The 21196-nt window shown below is 37.2% G+C and overlaps 1 protein-coding gene across 2 annotated transcripts in view; it reads left to right on the forward strand.

The window, feature by feature from the left end:
- Positions 1-21196, forward strand: part of ZFPM2 (zinc finger protein, FOG family member 2) — a 471767-nt gene that overhangs the window by 220121 nt on the left and 230450 nt on the right. For both annotated transcript variants that reach the window (XM_058698815.1, XM_058698816.1), the window contains one exon: positions 16044-16162. In XM_058698815.1, coding sequence (XP_058554798.1) covers positions 16044-16162 — 119 coding nt within the window. The remainder of the gene's footprint in view (positions 1-16043; positions 16163-21196) is intronic.

Raw genomic sequence — 21196 nt, forward strand, 5'->3', positions numbered from 1 at the left:
ACATGACCACTTGTGAATGTGCTCATCCGTTAGAGGATAAACAACTGATTCTAGTTTGTCTTAGGAACAAGCAATGAAAAGGGTCCCTTCTATTACCAGGTATTATAAACTGAGGGGACATGATAGAGATACTTCTAGATGAGCTCATCTCTCTGATTTTTAGCGCTTGAGGTGATGGGCTTCTAGTTATTGCTAGTATTGTTACCTCAATTTCAGGACTTTGTGAAATTATGAAAAAAAAAGTGAAGAAAATTTTTCTACTATTGACAATAATTTATAAAAAAAGGCTAGTATTATTTAAGATAAAGGCAGCTTACAAGATCTTTCCCAACAGCTTTTAGAAATACTGTTTTGTCATACGAAAACCAGATAAAGACACCACTAAAAAGAGAGAACGACAGGCCAGTATCCCTGATGAACATAGAGGCAAAAATCCTCCACAAAATACTAGCAAACCAAATCCAACAATACATTTAAAAAATCATTCACCACAATCAAGTGCTGGTTCAATATTAGTAAATCAGTCATCATGATACATCACATTAAGAAGAGAAAGGATTAAAACCATATGATCATTTCAATAGATTTAGAAAAAGTACTTGACAAAGTACAACACTGATTCATAATAAAAACCCTCAACAAGGTAGGTCTAGAAGGAATACACCTCAATATAAAAAAGGCCATATATGAAAAACCCACAGCTAACATCATCCTTTATGGGGAAAAACTGAGAGCCTTTCCCCTAAGGTTAGGAATAAGACAGGCATGTCCACTCTCACCACGTTTATTCAAATAGTACTGGCAGTCCTAGCCACAGGAATCAGACAACAAAAAGACATAAAAGGCATTCAGATTGGTAAGGAAGGAGTAAAACTTCACTATTTGCAGATGACATGATACTATACATAGAAAACCCTAAAGACTCCACCAAAAAGCTGCTAGAACTGATAAACGAATTCAGTAAGGTCACAAGGTACAAAATCAATGTAGAGATATCTGTTGCATTTCTGTACACCAATAATGAAGCAGCAGAAAGAGAAATTAAGAAAATAATCAATTGCATCCCAAACCATAAGATACCTAGGAATACACTTAACCAAAGAGCTGAAAGACCTGTACCCTGAAAACTATAAAATAGTGATGAAAGAAATTCAAGATGACACAAAGAAATGGAAAGACGTTCCACACTCATGTCATACCACCCAAAGCAATCTATATGTTTAATGCAATGCCTGTCAAAATATCAACAGCATTTTTCACAGAGCTAGGACAAACAATCCTAAAATTTGTATGGAACCACAAAGACCCTGAGTAGCCAAAGCAGTCTTGAAAAAGAAAAGCAAAGCTGGAGGCCTCACAATTCTGGACTTCAAGTTATATTACAAAGCTGTAATAATCAGAACAGCATGGTACTGGCACAAAAATACACACATAGATCAATGGAACAGAATAGAAAACCCTGAAATAAACCCAAAATTATATGGTTAATTAATCTTCAACAAAGCAGAAAAGAGTTATCAGGGGGAAAAAGTCTCTTTAACAAATGGTGTTAGGAAAATTGGACAGCAACATGTAAAAGAAAGAAACTGGACCACTTTCTTACACCATACACAAAAATCAATTAAAAACAAATTAAAGACCTAAATGTGAGACCTGAAACCATAAAAATCCTAGAAGAGAACATAAGCAGTAACTTCTTTGACATCAGCTGTACCAACATTTTTATAGTTCTGTCTTTTTAGGCAAGGGAAACAAAAGCAAAAAAAAAAAAAAACTATTGGGACTTCATCAAAATAAAAAGCTTCTGCACAGCAAAGGAAACAACAAAACTGAAAGTCAGCCTAGGGAATAGGAGAAGATATTTGCAAATGACACGTCTGATAAAGGGTTAGTATCCAAATTATATAAAGAACTTATTCAACAACCCCCAAAGCAAACAATCCAGTTAAAAAGTGGGCAGAAGACATGAACAGACATTCTCCAAAGAAGATATACATATAGCCAACAGCCACCTGAAAAATGTTTATCATCACTTACCCATCAGGGAAATGCACATCAAAAGTACAATGAGCTGTCACCTCACACCTGGCAGAATGGCTAAAATCAACAGGCGTTGGTGAAGATACGGAAAAAGGAACTATCGTGCACTGTTTGTGGGAATGCAAACTGGTGTAGCCACTCCGGAAAACAGTATAGTGGTTCTTCAAAAAGTTAAAACTAGAATTACATTAGGATCCAGCAGTCACACTACTGGGTATTTACCCAAATAATACAAGAACACTAATTCAAAGGCACACACGCACCCCTGTGTTTATACCATTAATGCTATAAACACCCCTGTGTTTGTAGAATTATTTTATTATTTAAACACTGGGGTGTTTATAGCATTATTTACAATAGCCAAGATAGGGAAGCAGCTCAAGTGTCCACACGTCGATGAATGGATAAAGAAGATATGGTATGTATATACAATAGAATATTATTCAGCCATATGAAAGAGTGAACTCTTGCCATTTGCATTGACATGGATGGAGCTAGAGAGTGTAATGCTAAGTGAAATAAGTCAGTCAGAGAAATACAAATACTATACGAGTTCACGGAGATGTGGAATTTAAGAAACAAATGAGCAAGGGAATAAGAGAGAGAGAGAGACCAGGAACAATCTCTTAACTGTAGAGAAGAAACTGATAGTTACTAGAGAGAAGGGAGGGTGGGAGGGGGATGGGTTAAACAGGTGATGGGGATTAAGGAGTGCACTTCTTGTGATGGGCACCGGATGATGTATGGAAGTTTTGAATCACTACATTGTACACCTGAAATTAATAAAGCACTGTATGTTTAAAAAAAAAAAAAAACAGCAAAAGAAAAAGGAATTCTATTTTATCTAAAATTAACATATTTACAGTACTAAACAACAGAAACTCTTTCCGTCAGCTATAATTTCTGTCGTCTTAAAACTGTGATTTACAGGGGCACCTGGGTGGCTCAGTCGGTTGAGCGTCCGACTTCAGCTTAGGTCATGATCTCACAGTCTGTGAGTTCAAGCCCCGCGTCGGGCTCTGTGCTGACAGCTCAGAGCCTGGAGCCTGCTTCAGATTCTGTGTCTCCCCCTCTCTCTCTGCCTCTCCCCCGTTCATGCTGTCTTTCTCTGTCTCAAAAATAAATAAGAACATTAAAAAAAAATACTAAATAAAAACCCTGTGATTTACAACAAATTCCAGTCATCTTTTTCCTTCCAACCTGGGATTAATTTTACCTCAAGGCAGTTCTTTCTATTTCATTGGACCTCTGCCCTATAAACAATTTTATTTGTAAATAATGATGTGTTTAAATGTTTATGTTAACACTGAATTGTATTCACTTACGAAAGAGATTATTTCTGATCTGTTGAAGGAAAGAGATGGCTTATACTGTCTTTTGTCAGCTTTCCCTCCTCTGAGATGCTATTCCTGATTTCTCTGAGTTGCCTTAGGAGCTTTTTTTTTTTTTCTTGCTGGTCAAATTTTATCTCCTGCTTTTACCAAAAACTTCCTAAGTTGAGTCATAATTATCTCATCACCATTAGAATAAGTCCCATAAGGAAAAGATAGACATTAGATTCATGTTTGTATCTCAGTATTCCACACTGTGCCTGGCATTATGTGTTTAACAAATAATTTTAAATGAGTATATACCTTTTTTAACTAAAGTTTTATTGAGTGCAGTTTTATAAATAAAATAGTCCTGAAAATAATTCTGCCTGCAGAAGTTGAATACCTGGTGAGCTATTGTAGCTCAGTTGGGTCATGCCGCAAATGAGCATATGTCAGACTTCCTATGAGGGGTCACTCCACAGAAATGATGTTTTCAGAGGCAGTTGCTTCTATGTAGAGGAAAGGATCACACCTTAGATTTGTGTAACAAGCTCTGAATTTCTGGAAACCACACTCATGAGTAATAATATCTGCCATCTTGCCTAGTTGGCTTCCTTCCTCTTTCTCTCTTTCTCCTTCCCTCCTTCCTCTTTCCTTATCTCCCTCCTTCAAGAGCTGGTGTTTTTATATCTTATATTCATGTTGGAAAGGGGCAGGTCCAAGGAAAGTAAAAAAAAAGCGGGGGGGGGGGATGAAGAGAAGAGGAATAACATATACCGATCACAATATAGAGAGCATTTACCTACTTAACCCACTTGAGGGCTACATGTGGGCTATAGAAATATTTTACAAGCTGAAAAATGTGAGGGCATCAGATATTCTGTTTTGCAATCACTGTGTGCAGTTTCCCATCAGAATGCTTTCTTCAGAGAAAATGCCATCGACCAAATGAAAAGGCGGGGTGTTGTTTTGGAATGTTCAAAATGCCTTTTGTGCTTAGTATTGCTATGAAAAAAAGCTTATGTCCTTTCTTATGTTAGTATTGATGTGATATATTTAATCAGACTTTCAAATTTTTATTTTATTTATTCTATAACTATTTTCTCTGAAGACTGATCATCAAGGAGAGAGGGAATGTGGGAAACTCCATGGATTTAAAACCTTGTACCTTAGATTTGTTTTCTGTCTGAAATTTTTGGGACAGAAATGTAATAGTTTATTGTGAACTCTGATAATCAAACAATAATTTCGCCACTCCGCTCTGTAAAGCTTTCTCGGTGTTTTGTTTGTTTAATCTTTTCTACCACCTTGCCTCCTTCAAAACTTGCCCTGTGGCCCCATCCTTCAGGCATCCATATTCTGCTTTCCAAATTGACTGGCAGCTAATCTTATAAACGAATCCATTCTAATGGCTGCTGATATGATACTGGGGCTTGAGGTCAATCCTTCCACCTAGTTAAGTTGTTAAAATTTTTTAAAAGAGGCAGTCTGATGAAGCAAACTGAGCATGAGAGCATCAGAAAAACAGAGTTGGAGTCCAAGTTTCACCACTAATTTTGTAACTTAAGTTTGAGCCCCAGCCCAATAAATATGATGGTAAAATTATACCGACTTTGTCTCTCAGGGAACGAACTATTAAAGTATGTATTAGAAAATGAAAAAGTGGTATGTATAACACTGATTTAAAGGCCTCTTTAGAAACAATGATTTAACCCAAAGCAGTGAAGATATGTATATAGTTTCTGCAACTCTACCAGGTACAGAGCTTTGTGGGATATCTAAAAAGTTCCATGTAGAGAGATCATAAAGGTATACAAATCACTATTATAAAGAAGACAATGATGAAAAATATTAGAATTAAAATCAATGCTGTAGGAGTTCAAAGAGAGAGATCACCTCTGAATTTCTGGCAAGGAGGAGCTGTATGAATCAGAGAGGTGTTCATTTAGGAGGTAGCAATAGACTTCCAAAAAACGGTAGGGTTTAAGCATAACACTAATGACAGGTATTTAGAGCTCTATACCACACAGAGAAGGCTTTAAAAACACAGAGAGATTGACTAAGACTGTACCCTAAAACACAGAGTGTCAGGGAGGCTGCTTTCGGCAATATTTCTCTTCTCAGTTATGTATAACTTAAGAATATATACAACTATGAAGATACACAAGCATTAATAAGAGGCTCCAGAATTTCGAGGAAGTGACTGCAGCTTGCTCGATCTTTTGGAATTATATTTCTGGAAGTATTATCTGAAATTAATATTTTCAGCAGTATGAGTCCAAACTTCAGAAATAAAAACTTTGTGCCAACACTATAGCCTACATATTAAATCTTTCTGTCTATGAAGGCATTTTCACACCAGATACGCCTGTATCCTATTTATTGCAGATGCCATAAGTAAGAGAATTAAGTGGCTGATACACTTAATTCTTTAATGTTTGATACCGGACAGGACTTGTTCTCCCAAATTTGGGGACCCACATCAAGACTTCAGAAAACATTTCAGTAGTATGATGAGAAATGGCATATTCACGTAGTGTCAAAGTATTTCCCCCACTAGATACTTATTCATTACAAAGGGAAATTTGCCAACTTGACAGTGGAGAAACCTGGCAGACACAACTTTAACCAAATCATCAAAATGACCATCACTAGTAATAGGACATATGGATCTCATGTACCCCCTGCTGTGGGACACTGGGAAGGACACAGCATTCCTTCTGGTGACAATGCATAACCTTGGTCTCTTCACGAGGAGATACCAGACGAATGCAACTTAAGAGACAGTCTTTAAAATAATGGCCAGTGTTCCTCACTCACATCGAGGTCATGAAAGACAAGAATACAGTTTGTAAATTAGTTAATATTTACAAACAGATTAGTTAGATTAGTTAACATTAATCTTCTGGTGTTGATAATCATACTGTTGGTTGTATTAGACATTACCATTTGGAGAAACTGAAAGAGGAGAGAGTAGAATTTCTGTACTATTTTTTTTTAAAGTGATACTTGTACTGGTTCACTGGATGAAAAATTTTAAATCCATAATGGAATGTCACTTTTAGACCAGTCTTCTGCATGTTTCTGTCTTGGCTGAGAGTACTTTATAGAGCACTGTGACTTCCCTGGATTAAAGACTTTGAAAGTAATACTGTCATTTCCCCATGTTATTTGTTCATCTGTGAAGTCATTCTGCCATCCTTTGGCTCTCCAGTATTGTGGCCCCAAAAGTCACCTCTCCATTCCAAATATAGACCTTTTCATCCGGGTAAAACTCATCCTAATCACAGTTGATGCTTAAGAGTGTTTACCTGTCAAAGTTCGTCATTGCATTTCCTTACTTCTCCATCTGCACCATTTCACAATGTGTTAAAAAAGAGAAAAAAAAAGACGACATCTGGCTTAATATGGTTTTTGAGCTAAAGAAGTACCTAGCAAGCCAGTGGTCTTTAGTTCCATTGTGCGCCAAGTATCTTTTTCCACATTAATAAATTTAACCTGTGAGAGAGCCTGCCATTTTAACATCTACCGAAGTAGATGTTGCCTAAAATTTAGAACTCCAAATATCAATAAGGTGCACTGATGTTCTGTAGTAAATGTTCTTTAAAAGCTTGTTTCATTTTAGTCAAACAGGGTCTAGGGTTGATTTGTACCCAAAGTTTCTCCTTTAGAGTTCTTTTCTCCTGGAGAAAACAAACCTTCTCCAGCAGACCAGTGCCCTGTGGGTCCCGTCCCTTCTACGGACCTCCTGCCCATTGACTAACTTTTGGCTGTTGCCCCTCCGCTGCCGTTTTCTGTGTCTGTTAGCCCAGACCTTTCACTTCCGTGATGATTCCTTCCTAACCATACCTTCCAAAGGATTGTCTCCCTCTGGGTCTCAAGATTTGAAACAGGAAGTGGGATTGGGTCAGCATGTGACAGGGAGGGGTGTCTGGAAGGTCAGGGAGGGTTTCTGGCAGCAAAGAGACATACAGTGCCAGGTTTCTTGAGCAAGAGTGGGGACTCCCTCCTTCCTCCTTCCAGCAGCTGAAAGGAGTCCAGAAACTGCAGCTCCTCTTTCCAGTGACACTTCCAAACATTTGCAAGAGCCAGTCTCACTCCACGTGAATGTTTTCAGACACCTGGGATGAGCTGATTTTCTGTTTGTAGAAATAGACCACAGAGCAAAGGGCAAAATATGGCAGTTTTTCCCCCCAGTCTTGAACATGGTCTCTGCATAGAAAACTTATTTTGTATGTGAACATGCAGGTGAAGGCTTTCTAGTTTTATTTCAGATCATGGTTTTGTTTTTAAAAACATCTTGAATTTTCTACCTTATTACCAATGATATTACTACCTGGAACCACATTTTATCTCTTCTATTTCTCTATGCTGAATATGGTAATTTGTAGGTTTCAGTAGGCCTTATAATAATAGAAAGAATATCCAGACCTATCATAGCCTCAGAATTAATTCTTAAAGCCAGCCGGAATACTAAAGTAAAGGATTCCTGAGTTTGTGTTATATGCTGATATATGGTGGCATATACACGTGAATTTGCTTCTTCTTAATGCTGTGCACGTTGATTGCCATGACGTTTTAGAAACTGTAGCCAAAGGGTGCATTTTTATTCTTGAGAAATGCAGTGATTTAACTGGCTCTAGGATTTAGACAATTCCAGTGTCTTGTTTTGGAGTTTTTAGGCACTGAATGCATGAAAAGGGAATGTTTCTATTTTGCCACCACCATTATGTTATCTTTTCCAGTGCAATTACAAGCTAATTCAGGCTCTTTGTGTTAGACTAATAGCTTCTGATTCGCTGCTGTCACCCAGTACCTCTTCATGCACTTTTAATAACATCTGCAGTGCCCCCAGCACTTACCTAGGGTGAGCATTTTTCTCTAAGTAGAGACTCATCTTTGGCAAATCATTAATGGAACATCAAAAAGATCCCATCTGTTAGAGTTACATATGGCTAAGATCAGAATTATCAAATATCTCATTTTTTTCTTTATTCTTTTTTTCTTTTTTCCCCTTTCTTATCCACACAATAAATGTAGTTGTCAGCAGGATAAGTTCATGCGCCGGATAAGGTCACAATTTCATTTAGTGACAACTTCCAACAGTACGAACTTACAAGGTTCGATTTATTAAAGAGTCAGAAGGGATAAGATCACTGCATGGCCAGCCTGATTTATCAGGGTTTGACTGGAGCACTTGAATAGGGAATGTCGTATTTCAAGTTTATGTTCAGAACTGTAGTTGTGTGTGTGTTATGACTGTATGACTCAAAAATTGAGAAGGGAAATTAGAAAAGGTATCCCTATAAGGCGATTTGTAGCCACTTACCAAGAACTATCATTTCCTGCGCCAAACTATGCTTTGAGATGGCTCAACATAGCATAATGTAAATGGCACCGTTTGTCTTCAAATGCAGATGAAACATGCTGTTCTTAATGCCCGAGGAAACACACATAGTGGCAGCCCTGCACTTAGGCTGTGAAGATAATCAGCAGTGAAACGACCGGCTCACCCTCTTGTGCATCTGGCGGGCAGCCGTCAAATGGTTAAACCATAAAATAGCAAGAGCTCTGCCATACTTCAGCCACCTTGGCTGACTTTGAAAATGTTTTGAGATTTTTAGAATCTTTGAGCGCTTTTTGAACTCAGCATGACTTCGGGGCTGTCCATGTTTGATACCATGATGTATAATGTTTTCCAGCCATGAAGAAAATATAAATATGGGTTCTGACGCTATAGCCTTCTGTTATAGGAAGGCCTGATAAACATTATGAGCTAATTCATGTGGTCTGCTTTAAAATTTGGTTACATGTTTAGAACCAAGTTCAAACCAATCCAAATTTTATTTTCAGCAAATGAAATATGATCTTCTGTCGTCTCACTTATTTGCAGCCACGTCCTATGAAAACTGAGCCTGGAGTTAAGGGACGTTCTGTAAATACCATATACATTTATGTCATCAACTTAATGCTGAATTCAGTCGAAGCACGATTGCTGATTAACTATGCTAAAAGACCCACATCTTGTCTGTTCCCCTTTGGTATACTACAGTTTTCGTATATTTTGCTTTCTAAAGAGCCATCAAAAGGACCCTATTTAAAAGAAGGAAAACAATGGCTTCATTGTACTTTCAATAAAATAAGATTTGAGGGTATCTCTCTTGATTTTAAGTATTTCTTTCCACCAGTGAATTTCTTTTATTTGCACAAAAAAGTGAGTTGATATCTTAAAAGCTGCAGTATGTTTGGTAGTGATTTCGGACTTAGGGCTTTCTCTCTCTCTCTCTCTCTCTCTCTCTCTCTCTCTCTCTCTTTTTTAAGTGAGGCTATCATAAGTCTTTGAGTAATCACAGACTTTTAAAAGTATGCATTATCAAGAAGATAAGAGAAACAGCCCTCAGCACTAACAATATTATCTTTTACCAAAATTGATTAGTCCATCCTATGTGTCTCAAATATTTTGTGTGAATTTACCCAGCATGTAAAAAAAAAAAAAAAAAAAAAAAAAAGAGGCTTCTTTTTGAGGAATAGCTGCAAAAATGTGAACTGGGATGAGAGGAAAAATCTTTAGTTTTCATCCTGCTCCATATTTCACAGATGAGGTAATGTAAGTAAATGTAGCAAAATGCTGAGCAAATGAAATGATTATTATTGTACTCCAAAGAGAAGACACATACTAAGACAACATTTTTTTGTCCTTAAAATCAACTTTAACTGCACTAAAATTGAGTGTAGGAACTTGAGTGTAAGTAAATTAAGTGTATGAAGTCTTTACACAATCAACTATGTTCAGTTTATATTTTGCAATTACCACATGTCACAAACTATATTGATTACCAGGGGATAAACAGAAATTAAAAACCATACCTGTAGTTCAAGGCGCCTATTTATATTCCTGTTGAGGTGAAAAGGGTTATCAAAGAGAAACCACCAGCTAATAATTAAATACAAAACTGTGTACCATTGGATTATAAATGCCATGGGAGTACTAGGGAAGGAGAACTCAGTTTTCTCTGGAATTCAGAGACATCTGGTGAGACAGAATTGCTTTGGGTTTGATCTTGCAACATTAATAGAGTTTATCAAGTATAGTGTGTCTGCCATGTAGCAACCACAGTTCTCTGAAAGGTGACGGTTAACCTGGACATGAGGAGGGAAGTACAGTGAGAAAGACTTTCTTGATCTGGAGTGAAGAAGAGTCTCTTCTGAAGAGCAAAACAGAAAGTGAGGCAGGCACCGTGGAGCAACATTGTGGTTAAGATTCAGGCATAAAAGCTCAAGTTGGGATGGTCAGAAGGGAACTAGTGGAGGAACTTGTACCAGTGAGTGAGATGGTGACCATGGAGTTTTTTAGCGTGTTTATGCTGATAGGGATTTGGAGCCTGAATTGGAGCTGTAGAGTGAATTGAGATTGGTTGGAAATCTACATCTGAGTTGATGAAACCTGGGGAATGCTGATAAGAAAGATGAACCCCCCCCAAAAAAAAGAAAGGTGAATCCAGAAGATATTTGAAAGGAAGATAAGCCAAGGTATGACGTGTATTTTGGATGGAAGTGGTAAGAGGCAGTGTGACCACAGACATTGGTGAATGGTCACATGTGTTGATGCGAGTTTGTGGACACGCTCTTAGAATGCTTCAGTGTCTTTTGGGTGAAGTAGTAAGTATTTATTAGGCACTTTGCATGTGTTATGATGTGAAATAATCCTCCCAGCAGTAATATGAAGAAGATATTATAGTTCCCATTTTATACGCAGAAACTGAAGTTCAGAGGGTTAAGGGACTTACTCAGGTTCACATGGCTTATTCAACAGACTCTTCTCCAATTCAGTTTTGAACTCATTCCAGCCTGTGTACTGGCCTCCCCTTCTACCAAACTCCTTTCACTCTGCATACTCATGATTTCCCTTTCATCAAAAGTTATCTTTCTGGTTCTTTTCTTACTTTCATAAATTTTCACATTACTTGATTGATCCCTCCTCCTTTACATTCTCAATCAATCGACTGCTATATCGGTTTCTTCTCTATTCTCTTGCACTTCTAATTTTCTGTGCATGCTCCTCTATCATTCTGCCTTTTGAAGATCCTTGGAACTCTGTCTCAGGTCTTCTTATTTTATTGTGATATACTCTGTCCTGGGTGAACCATACAATAGCTTTTATTGCCATAGACCAGCTAGTTTTAATTAGTGGCTAAAATGCCAAAATTTATCATTCTAGTTAAGACCTTGCTTCTGAGTCTCAGGCTTGTACTTGCCCGTGTAAAATCACCTCTTGCCTTCCTTACAGCCACTTTGACCTGAATATTTCCAAACTCTAACTCTTCATCTTACCCTTAAATCTTTTTTGTGTTTGTTCTTTATCTCAGCAATATATGACCATTGACCCATTTGCTTAAGCCGATACCTGAACGGTATTGTTGGATTTTCCCTTCCCTAACTCCTAAAATCTGAATAATCAATAGGTTCTATGGTGTCTACTTCCCAAGCCTTGTGAATGGATTACATTTCCTGAAATTTGTCCAAGGTCCAGGCTTGTCTTGTTTGTTGCTTTGTGCTTGGGCATAACCCACAGTCTGATACCAAATAAATTAGTGGAATCAAAGAATGAATAAGTTAATGTATGGAGGCAAAAAAGAATGAATAAACAAATCAAACAAGAATTGGAGCTTTGCTTTCTGATTTTGAAATATCTGTCCTTTTTAAGTTAAACATCCATTTTTATGATAAGCTGTTGGACCTGGCACTTTGACTCACCATTCCAGGGTTCTTTCTACCTGTCATGATATATCATATCTGGGGAAAGAAAATCATGGTATCAGGAGCACCTTACCAACTAGCAAGTGAGTGCAAAACCCTCTTTACCAATGACAAAGCCAAGACTCGGAAAAGACATCTCTTCTTCAAGGCTGTTTAGTTGATTATTGGATAGAGTTGACTAAAAGTTAATCTTATTTTTGGTGTGATAATGTCTCCTCTATTTCATGACACTTATTTATCTTCAAAAAAATTTAAATATTATATTGTCAGGCAACATCTAAGTTAAATTAAATATAATTTCCATTTATACAATGTCTTCTCTTGCTATCATTAACCTATGTAGCTTTGGTAGTGTTTAAATGCTAATTATTTCCAATGTGTTTGCAGTTTTCTAGTGAATAAATGGATATTTTTATTTAACTACTTCATCAACAGAATGGATTTTCCTAAACCTCAAAATAACTTCTTGATAAGCAAGAAAGGAGACTGGGATATGCCTGTTTGCCTAATAAAGTTGAAAAGATTGACTTGTTAGCTTGAACAGTTACTGGACTTTTTGTTATGGCCATGTTTAAGAGCTCATAAAAGTAGTTTTGGTTTGCTTAAAATTCTAATGCAGAGTCAAAGACACCTCAAGAACTTTGGAGATATTTGGGTATCACTTTATGATCTGCCCTAAGTTTGTAGTTCTTAATCCATTAAAAGACAGAGCTACTTGTAAATCCACAGGTATAGATAAGAAGTCACTGTTTGACTGAGCCTGAACCCTTTTCAAATGAAAAATGTCAGTGGCAGAAAGAGAGAATGAATTACTTTTTAAAAAGGTTTTCAAAGATCCTCAGATTTCTCTGGTATCACTTAAATGTGACATGACTGTTTTTTTTTTTTTAAGTGTGTAAAAACAAGCACATTATTTGGGCATCATTTTTATGTAGAAAAGAACATTCTTAACCAGTGTTTAGCTGAGGGATTGAAATGTATTTTATCTTTAAATAGTAAGTTATAAAGAAATTGCTTAAAATTTAAATATCATTGGAAAATTCAAGGAACTATCAGATAGAAATTAAACAGTCTCTTTTCAAGTAGAATAAAATCTTAAAGATGTAAATCACTATATTATCACATTTGAATATGAAGGCACACATTGTGGGACATTTCCCACTGAGTCCTTTTTGACATCATATTGGATTATTAGCTAGGCTCTGCCTCTGAAAATTTGGGGTATAAGTGCTCTGCTTCCAATGTACTAATCAAAAAGATTGTACAAGGATGCAAAACATTTTCAGGGGAAAAATCTCAGAAATGGGTTTGTTATTCCACAAAGAGAAAACAAATTATTGTTCCATATTCCCTGGACTCTGGACTTGATACTTAAGCATATATTATTTATTGTAAATATCTTACTTATAAAGCTATATTTCAGAAGCTCAACTCATTGAATCTTTTTGGGGTCCATTTTCCTCATTACTGATCATCTTTAGTTACTGATACGTCAGAGTGAAAAACAAACTGGAGGGGAGAGGTGTTGTCTCAGTTCAATGAGTTTAATGAGTTCTTCCATTTTTTGTGTATTTGGCAAGTGGGAGAGGAAGGGAGCATGAGAAGTAGGGAGAATGGTGTAGTTCTTGAAGTGACATTTTTTACCGTGAACATGGAATTATTATTTCCATTGCATTTTCATTGTCCCGATACAGATAAATTTATATTTCATAATGGACACAATGTCAACATTACTCAAAATTTTAGCTGGTTGTGGTTTACATAACTTTGACTTTGGTTTTCAGGATTCAAGCAATAATAGAAACATGAAAAGTAATGTCTGGTATTTTAACTATTAAACAGAGGTGGCACAAATGCCAAGAAGTAAAGGAAAGATCTAACTGAACTCAGGTTGATGGTATTGCTTTTAAAAACATCAAGATTAAATCTACATATTTAAAGACAGTTACTGCCTTGAAAAGAAATTAAGGCCAGAGTAAGACAAAACATTTATGCTAGGGGCGCCTGGGTGGCGCAGTCGGTTAAGCGTCCGACTTCAGCCAGGTCACGATCTCGCGGTCCGTGAGTTCGAGCCCCGCGTCAGGCTCTGGGCTGATGGCTCAGAGCCTGGAGCCTGTTTCCAATTCTGTGTCTCCCTCTCTCTCTGCCCCTCCCCCGTTCATGCTCTGTCTCTCTCTGTCCCAAAAATAAATAAAAAACGTTGAAAAAAACATTTATGCTAAATTACCTACCATAACTTATGTATTGCTTAGAAAATGTAATAACTGAATACATTCTATTTTATTTAGAACTTTTCTCAGCTATCTGTGGTATTTGGGTTTCCATTTATACTTCTTTTTTTTTTTTTTTTTTTTTTTTCAACGTTTATTTTATTTTTTTGGGACAGAGAGAGACAGAGCATGAACGGGGGAGGGACAGAGAGAGAGGGAGACACAGAATCGGAAACAGGCTCCAGGCTCCGAGCCATCAGCCCAGAGCCTGACGCGGGGCTCGAGCTCACGGACCGTGAGATCGTGACCTGGCTGAAGTCGGACGCTTAACCGACTGCGCCACCCAGGTGCCCCCCATTTATACTTCTTATTCATCCATTCGTTCCCGCTTTAATGTCTGCTCTTCAGCAGGTTGAGAAGAAATACCAATAAAAAGAACTAATACATTGTATTATTAAGATTAATATTTTAAAATACAAAGCTTTTGCTATGATAATATGGTATAGTGATACTATCAGAACATAAATATCATAGATTTAATTATTTAAAGAGAAAGATTCCAATTCTCCAATTCATGATTGAGATTTTGTTTGATTATCCCAAAGACTTTTTAGGCTGATGGCCATTCTTTGAAGATTTGAAGCCTTCACTTAGTTATTTTTTTTAAATTAATTCACTTATTTCTTTATTTTATTTCTTAATTTTTTTAATGTTTATTTATGTTTGAGAGTGAGACAGAGCATGAGCAGGGGAGGGACAGAGAGAGGGAGACACATAATCTGAGGCAGGCCCCAAGCTCCGAGCTGTCAGCACAGAGCCCAACGCAGGGCTCAGACTCGTCAACCACATGATCGTGACCTGAGCTGAAGTCAGACACTTAACCAACTGAGACACCCAGGCGCCCCTTATTCATTTATTATTTAAGTGAGCATTTGATGAATTCCTACTTTATGCTAACATGTATACTATCTTCACTTCCTGTTTCCTTTTAATGATCCAATGTAATAATTTGGAGGGAATGAAAGGAGGGAGACCACCCTAAACTGGCTGTTTCATAAGGTGTTTTTTTTTTCCAAACTCTTCTGGTGACAGAATCTACATCAAATACCAAATATAAAAGAAAAATGAATTTGATTAAACATTTTTTTAATTTGGGAAAACATACATCTCTACTTTTTGTACGTGTAAATATTTTAGCCCCTGAAATTAGTAGTACCTTGAAAAAACTACCACATACTTCCAGAGACTCTCCAGATGTTGCTCACCACGAGTCTTGAATAACTATAATAAAAGTATTGTGTAAGGTGTATATCTTTAATTATAATTTTTAGTTACATTCGTGAGCAAATATAAGAATGTTAACTCTAAGCCATTGTCCTAATGTTTCTTGTCTATCCGTTTTGGCATCACAGCACTGCTTTTGGAAGAGTGTTATTATTTCAGGTTCTTAAGGACTTACTAAATAGAATTCACTTCTGTGGATGATGTGTGTGAAAAAGGTGCAAGAAAGAAATTGGACTAAATCTGAATACCATTATAAGGACAAGTTTTATTTTCCTCTCAGGATAACGAGATCAGTTGGTTTTCAGACAAGCATAATTAATTCCCTTTATATGAATCCCGAGAATGTTGTGTGTGTAAAGCAAACACACAAAAAAGAGGTGGCTGTGGGTAAAACACACGTGAAGGTACTCTAAACACCTCTTGTTTTTATTGTCTGCAGGAGAGCTGGAGGTATTTCAGAAAGACGGGGAACGAAAAATCCAGAGTCGGCAGCAACTTCCTGTGGGAACAACCTGGGGGCCATTTGCTGGGAAGATGGACCTGAATAATAACTCCTTGGTATGTGGATGTTCTGAGATGGTTGACTCAGTATTTTGTCATAGCTCAGAAATTATCTCTGCTTGCTTCCCAGGGAAATCGCTGAAAATAACAGTTTGTTTTTTCTTTTTCATGGCCCACAAAACTTGGAGACTTTCCAAGTGGTTTGTCTCTGACAGTAATATACGCAGAATTTAGAAGGAAACAGGTTAATCATACCAAATGGTTGTTTAGTAAGGTAATTTATAAGGTTGTTGCTTTATCTGCTTAGCCAGACTAATACTACTCACACTTAATAATATATACAAATGCTTTTATTTTTAAGATGACACAAATTAATTGTCATACATTACAGGTTTACATGAAGAACAAGAAATGAACAACCTTGTTATTCCTCCGTAATACTATTTGTACCTTTTAGAGCAACGATGAATGATTAGCGTCATAATTTCTGTGAGCATTTTTGTAAAATCTCTGTAAAATCTACCTCTAGGTAAGATTATACGGATAGTCGATTAACTCCTGTGTTAAAAAGTAGTGGAAAGATGGAATACGTGGATACATTTAAACTTCATTTCTTAATTGGATATTTTAGTTTTCCCGTTGCTGCTGTAGCAAATTATCTACCACAAACTTTGTGGCTTGGAAACAGCTCAAATACATCACCTTGCAGTTCTGCCGGTCTGAGGTCTGATGGGCTAAAACTAAGCATCTGCAGCACTGAGTCCGTCTCTGGAGTCTCCTAGGGTGACTCTGTTTCCTTCACTTTTCCAGCTTCTCAAGACCATCCACAGCCCTTGGCTCAAGGCCCCCTGCCGTCTACAAAGCCAACGGTGGCTGATTGAGTCTTCCTCACATCCACATTTAAGAACACCTGTGATTATAGTGGGCCCATCTGGGTAAATCTAGGATAATCATCCTCTTTTAAGGGCAGCTGATGAGCGACTTTAATTCCATCGGCTTCCTTAATTCCCTTTTGCCATATGATGTAACATTCACAGGTTCCAGGGTACAGACATTGGGACCTCTCCTGTTTAAGTGATGATACAAGTGATAAAACTTGGGGAAACAAATGTTTTATATTATTTAGGAGTTCCACAAGTTATATATACGAAATGACATTCTTCCTAAAAGCCACTTATATGAGAAGAGTCTCACGGCTGCCAGATGACTCTGTCTACCCTGTGGGGCCATAAAAACTCCCCAGAGGGGTTTTGACAAATGTACTGAACTCAGCAACACTGCAGCCCTTCTTCAATTTGTTACGTGAAAGAAATTTCTCCTTCAAGTTATTACATGAAAGAAACTGGTATGTGTGGATCTCCGCTTATTCAGTGCCTATTGGCTGACACAGAGGTTATTGGTTCAGCCAGAAGTAATGATTGGAATACATAGGAAATATTTGTGTCACCAAACTTTTAAACAACATGGGAGATTCTAGGGTGTGATTTTTACTTCCTAAATCCACATATTTATCCATAAAAGGATGAAGTCGGTGATTTCCCATGTATTTAAGAACTGAACAAGTTCATAGGCTAAGCTAAATACTTGATCATGTGGGCAACTTAATTCCTAGTGGTCCAGTTTACCCACTTCAAAAAGGCTTTGCGATGTGGCCCCACAAACACCGCAGGCGTTGGTCGGTTGAGTTGTTAATAGACTGGTCTATTGATTCCATTGAGAGAACAATATTTACCATACTGATTTCCGAGCAAAGGCAAGACGAAGATTGTCTAACCATCAAGGGTTGAGTTAAATACTACTCTAAGCCCATTTTATCTGGAAGTTTCTATTGGTTCTCTCGCTTAAAAAATGTTTTCGGCAATAAGATACTTATTTATCACTGCATATTCATCCCCAACACAACCTTTAGTTATTTCTCTGATATTTCTTCAAAAGTGTACTGCCACTGAAGTAGCACCTGTCATTGAAGTAAAAGAGAAATGTTCTCCTTTTACTATATCAAACTAATATCTATATGAAAATTCAGTTTTTGATCTTTATATGATTATCTATTTATATATGTGGGATGGTACAATTATACATTTTTAGCATTTGCTACATTTTGGGTGAAAAATAAACCTATTTGTCAAAGGTTAATTTCAATGAAATAATGTCCTATTTTTTGGACAAATGTTCTTTAAATATTCTTGTACCATTGTAAGGCTATTTGATGGCATGTTTAATATTTTTAAAGGGTTCAGCTTATAGATATGAAGAAGTTTTGATACCATTGGTACTATTTGATATTATTTTAAGACTATGAATACTCTTCAGGGTATCAAAAACCAGTAGTGGGTAGTAGTTTTTTTTATAGAAAATAATCTTAATAGTCTGGTTTTATTTTTTTGCCTTAGGGTTTCAATATTTGATTCATGTTATTTCCTGAAACTATAGTAATTTTCTCTATTTAAAAACTTAGTTGCTTTGCCAAAGTATACCTTAAAAGACTTTCCTTTTGTGATAGCATTCCTTTCCAAAATTTACTTCTAATTTTAAGTCACTAAATACTCCTGGTACCACTTTGGGTACTACTGTTCCTACTGTAGAATAATGAGCTAACATATACCACATACTCATTCTTTTCTAGCCACTGTGTAGAGAATTTGAAAGGGATTCACTCATTTAATCCTCAAAACAAACCTGAATTTGTGTCTGTTTAAAATTAGATAAGAAAATAAAGGCGTAGACCTTTTGATTCCAGCATCTGTATTTAAAACAATTGTTTTTAAATGGGTATTTATTTTTGAGAGAGAGAGAGAGAGAGAGACAGAACATGAGCAGGGAAGGAGCACAGAGAGAGGGGAACACAGAATCTGAAGTAGGCTTCAGGCTCTGAGCCGTCAGCACAGGGCCCGATGCGGGGCTCAACCTCATGGACCGCAAGATCCTGACCTGAGCCGAAGTCGGATGCTTAACCGACTGAGCCACCCAGGCGCCCCCAGCATCATGTATTCTTAAAGACCATGCCACACTGTCTGCTCAAGAGCATGTGTAGCATGATTTGAACATGATAAAAATGTTTGGGATTTCTTTACACATAGTCTAAGTTTATTTTAAAAACTCTGGAGAAAATACACAATGTTTTTTTTCTTTAGGCAAAATATTTGTTATGGTAATTGATAGACTATTGGCGCAATTATGAGTTAATTCAAAGGCTCCTGTGATTTCATTACCTCGATAATTTGGACAGTACTTTCACTTGTATTTTATGTCCTAAAGATAAATTTTCCTTATCATAAAATATATAGCCTCCTAACCCTTCCGTACCCAACCTTGAAGCAAATTTGGAAGTAGCACCCTCCTACAGTGCTTATTTGCCAACCAGTGTAATGTGAGTCTGCTCAGACTCATGGTGTTGGCTCAGGAGATTCAGCACACTAATTAATCCAACACAGTAATTAATTGAGTCACCATGCCAGATGTCAAATCCTTTTTATATCTTTCAAGTTCCCATCTTGAAGTGCATTAGCAATATGCCACCTTCTGCAGGAAGCCTTTGCAGACCAGGCATTTGGGTGTATAGAGCACATTTCAAGAAATACAGGCTGTATTGAAACGCCAAACAAATTGATTTGACAAAAAGTTATTCTTGGAATTATGTAACACACTGAACATAGAAATAAATAATCTTTTGCCCACACCCCATTATCTTGTTTGATACGTCATGTATCATTTCATGATTTAATAATAGCAGCAACAACATGTAGTTACTACATTCATTGCACAGATATGGGTCAGAGAGAGAGGAGAGGGAAAGAGGATATTAACTATAAGGAATTGGCTTATGAAGACTGGCCAGTCAGAAATCTTCAGTGTGGGCCAGCAGGCTGGAGCCCTAAGAGAAACAATGGTGCAGTTCCAGACCAAAGACCAGTAGGCAAAGACCCAGGAGAACCAATGGTACAGATGAAGCTTGTTGCTTGGAGAGGTCAGTCTTTTTGTTCTTTTCAGGCCTTCACCTGGTTAGATGAGACCCACCTGCATTACAGAGAGCAATCTGCTTTATCCAAAGTTCACTGATTCAAATGTTAGTCTCATCTAACACACCTTCCATGGGGTGCCTGGGTGGCTCAGTACTGAACTGGGACGCTCAGTTAAGCGTCCGACTTCGGCTCAGGTCATGATCTTGGGGTTTGTAAGATCAAGCCCCATGTCAGGCTCTGTGCTGCCAGCTCAGATGCTGCTTCGGATTCTGTGTCTCCCTCTCTCTCTGCCCCTCCCCTGCTTGCTCTGTCTCTGTCTTTGTCTGTGTCTCTGTCAAAAATAAATAATAAACATTAAAAATTTTTTTTTAAGTTAACACCTTCCAAGTTGTCACATAAAATTAAGCATCATAGCCTCCAAAGGACTACCATGTATTGTTTCAGTTTTTTCGGATATAATTGTGCACCCCTGAATGGACTGTTAGCCAGTGGGTGAGCCTAGCCTTCTCTCCAACATCCCACCTCTGTACCAAGGAATAACTTACATTAAATGCTATCACGGTGACACAAACTTAACTTTTTTAGAAGTCTTGCAGTTTCATTCAGAGGACTACTGACAAGCTGTTTTAAAAATCACTTTAAATTATGATCAGTATCTGTTTTGGGGGTATTGTAGAATTTCTGTATTTACATGTTGTACCTTTGACGTTTCCTCCATTTTCTCCAAAGGTCTTTGCAATATGCTAAATCATATGCTAGCACATAATGAGGGCCTAATAAGTGTCAAACAACAATGACTGTTTGGAAGATTGGATGTCTTTAATTTCAGTGACATTTGCCCTTCCTTGCTTCTGAATATATCAGCTGTCAGTAGCTAACTAGTCTAATTCAGCCAACTGCTGGAATTATACAACATGCATACTTTATTAAATAGAACATAAATAGAAAGTCCCACATTACTTACTACTTAATACTAAATTCCTCACAACCTGTTCAATTCAATAAGTGAAGTCTGACAGAGAAGTCTCATTTTATTGATCCTGCTCAATCAGGAGAGATTGTCTTATTTTCTCATAGGACGTTTGTGACATTCAATTCTACAAATGGGAAATATGCATATAAAGGGTAC

This window comes from Neofelis nebulosa, chromosome 14 (genome assembly GCF_028018385.1).
Source record: "Neofelis nebulosa isolate mNeoNeb1 chromosome 14, mNeoNeb1.pri, whole genome shotgun sequence".
In the NCBI taxonomy this organism is placed as follows: domain Eukaryota; kingdom Metazoa; phylum Chordata; class Mammalia; order Carnivora; family Felidae; genus Neofelis; species Neofelis nebulosa.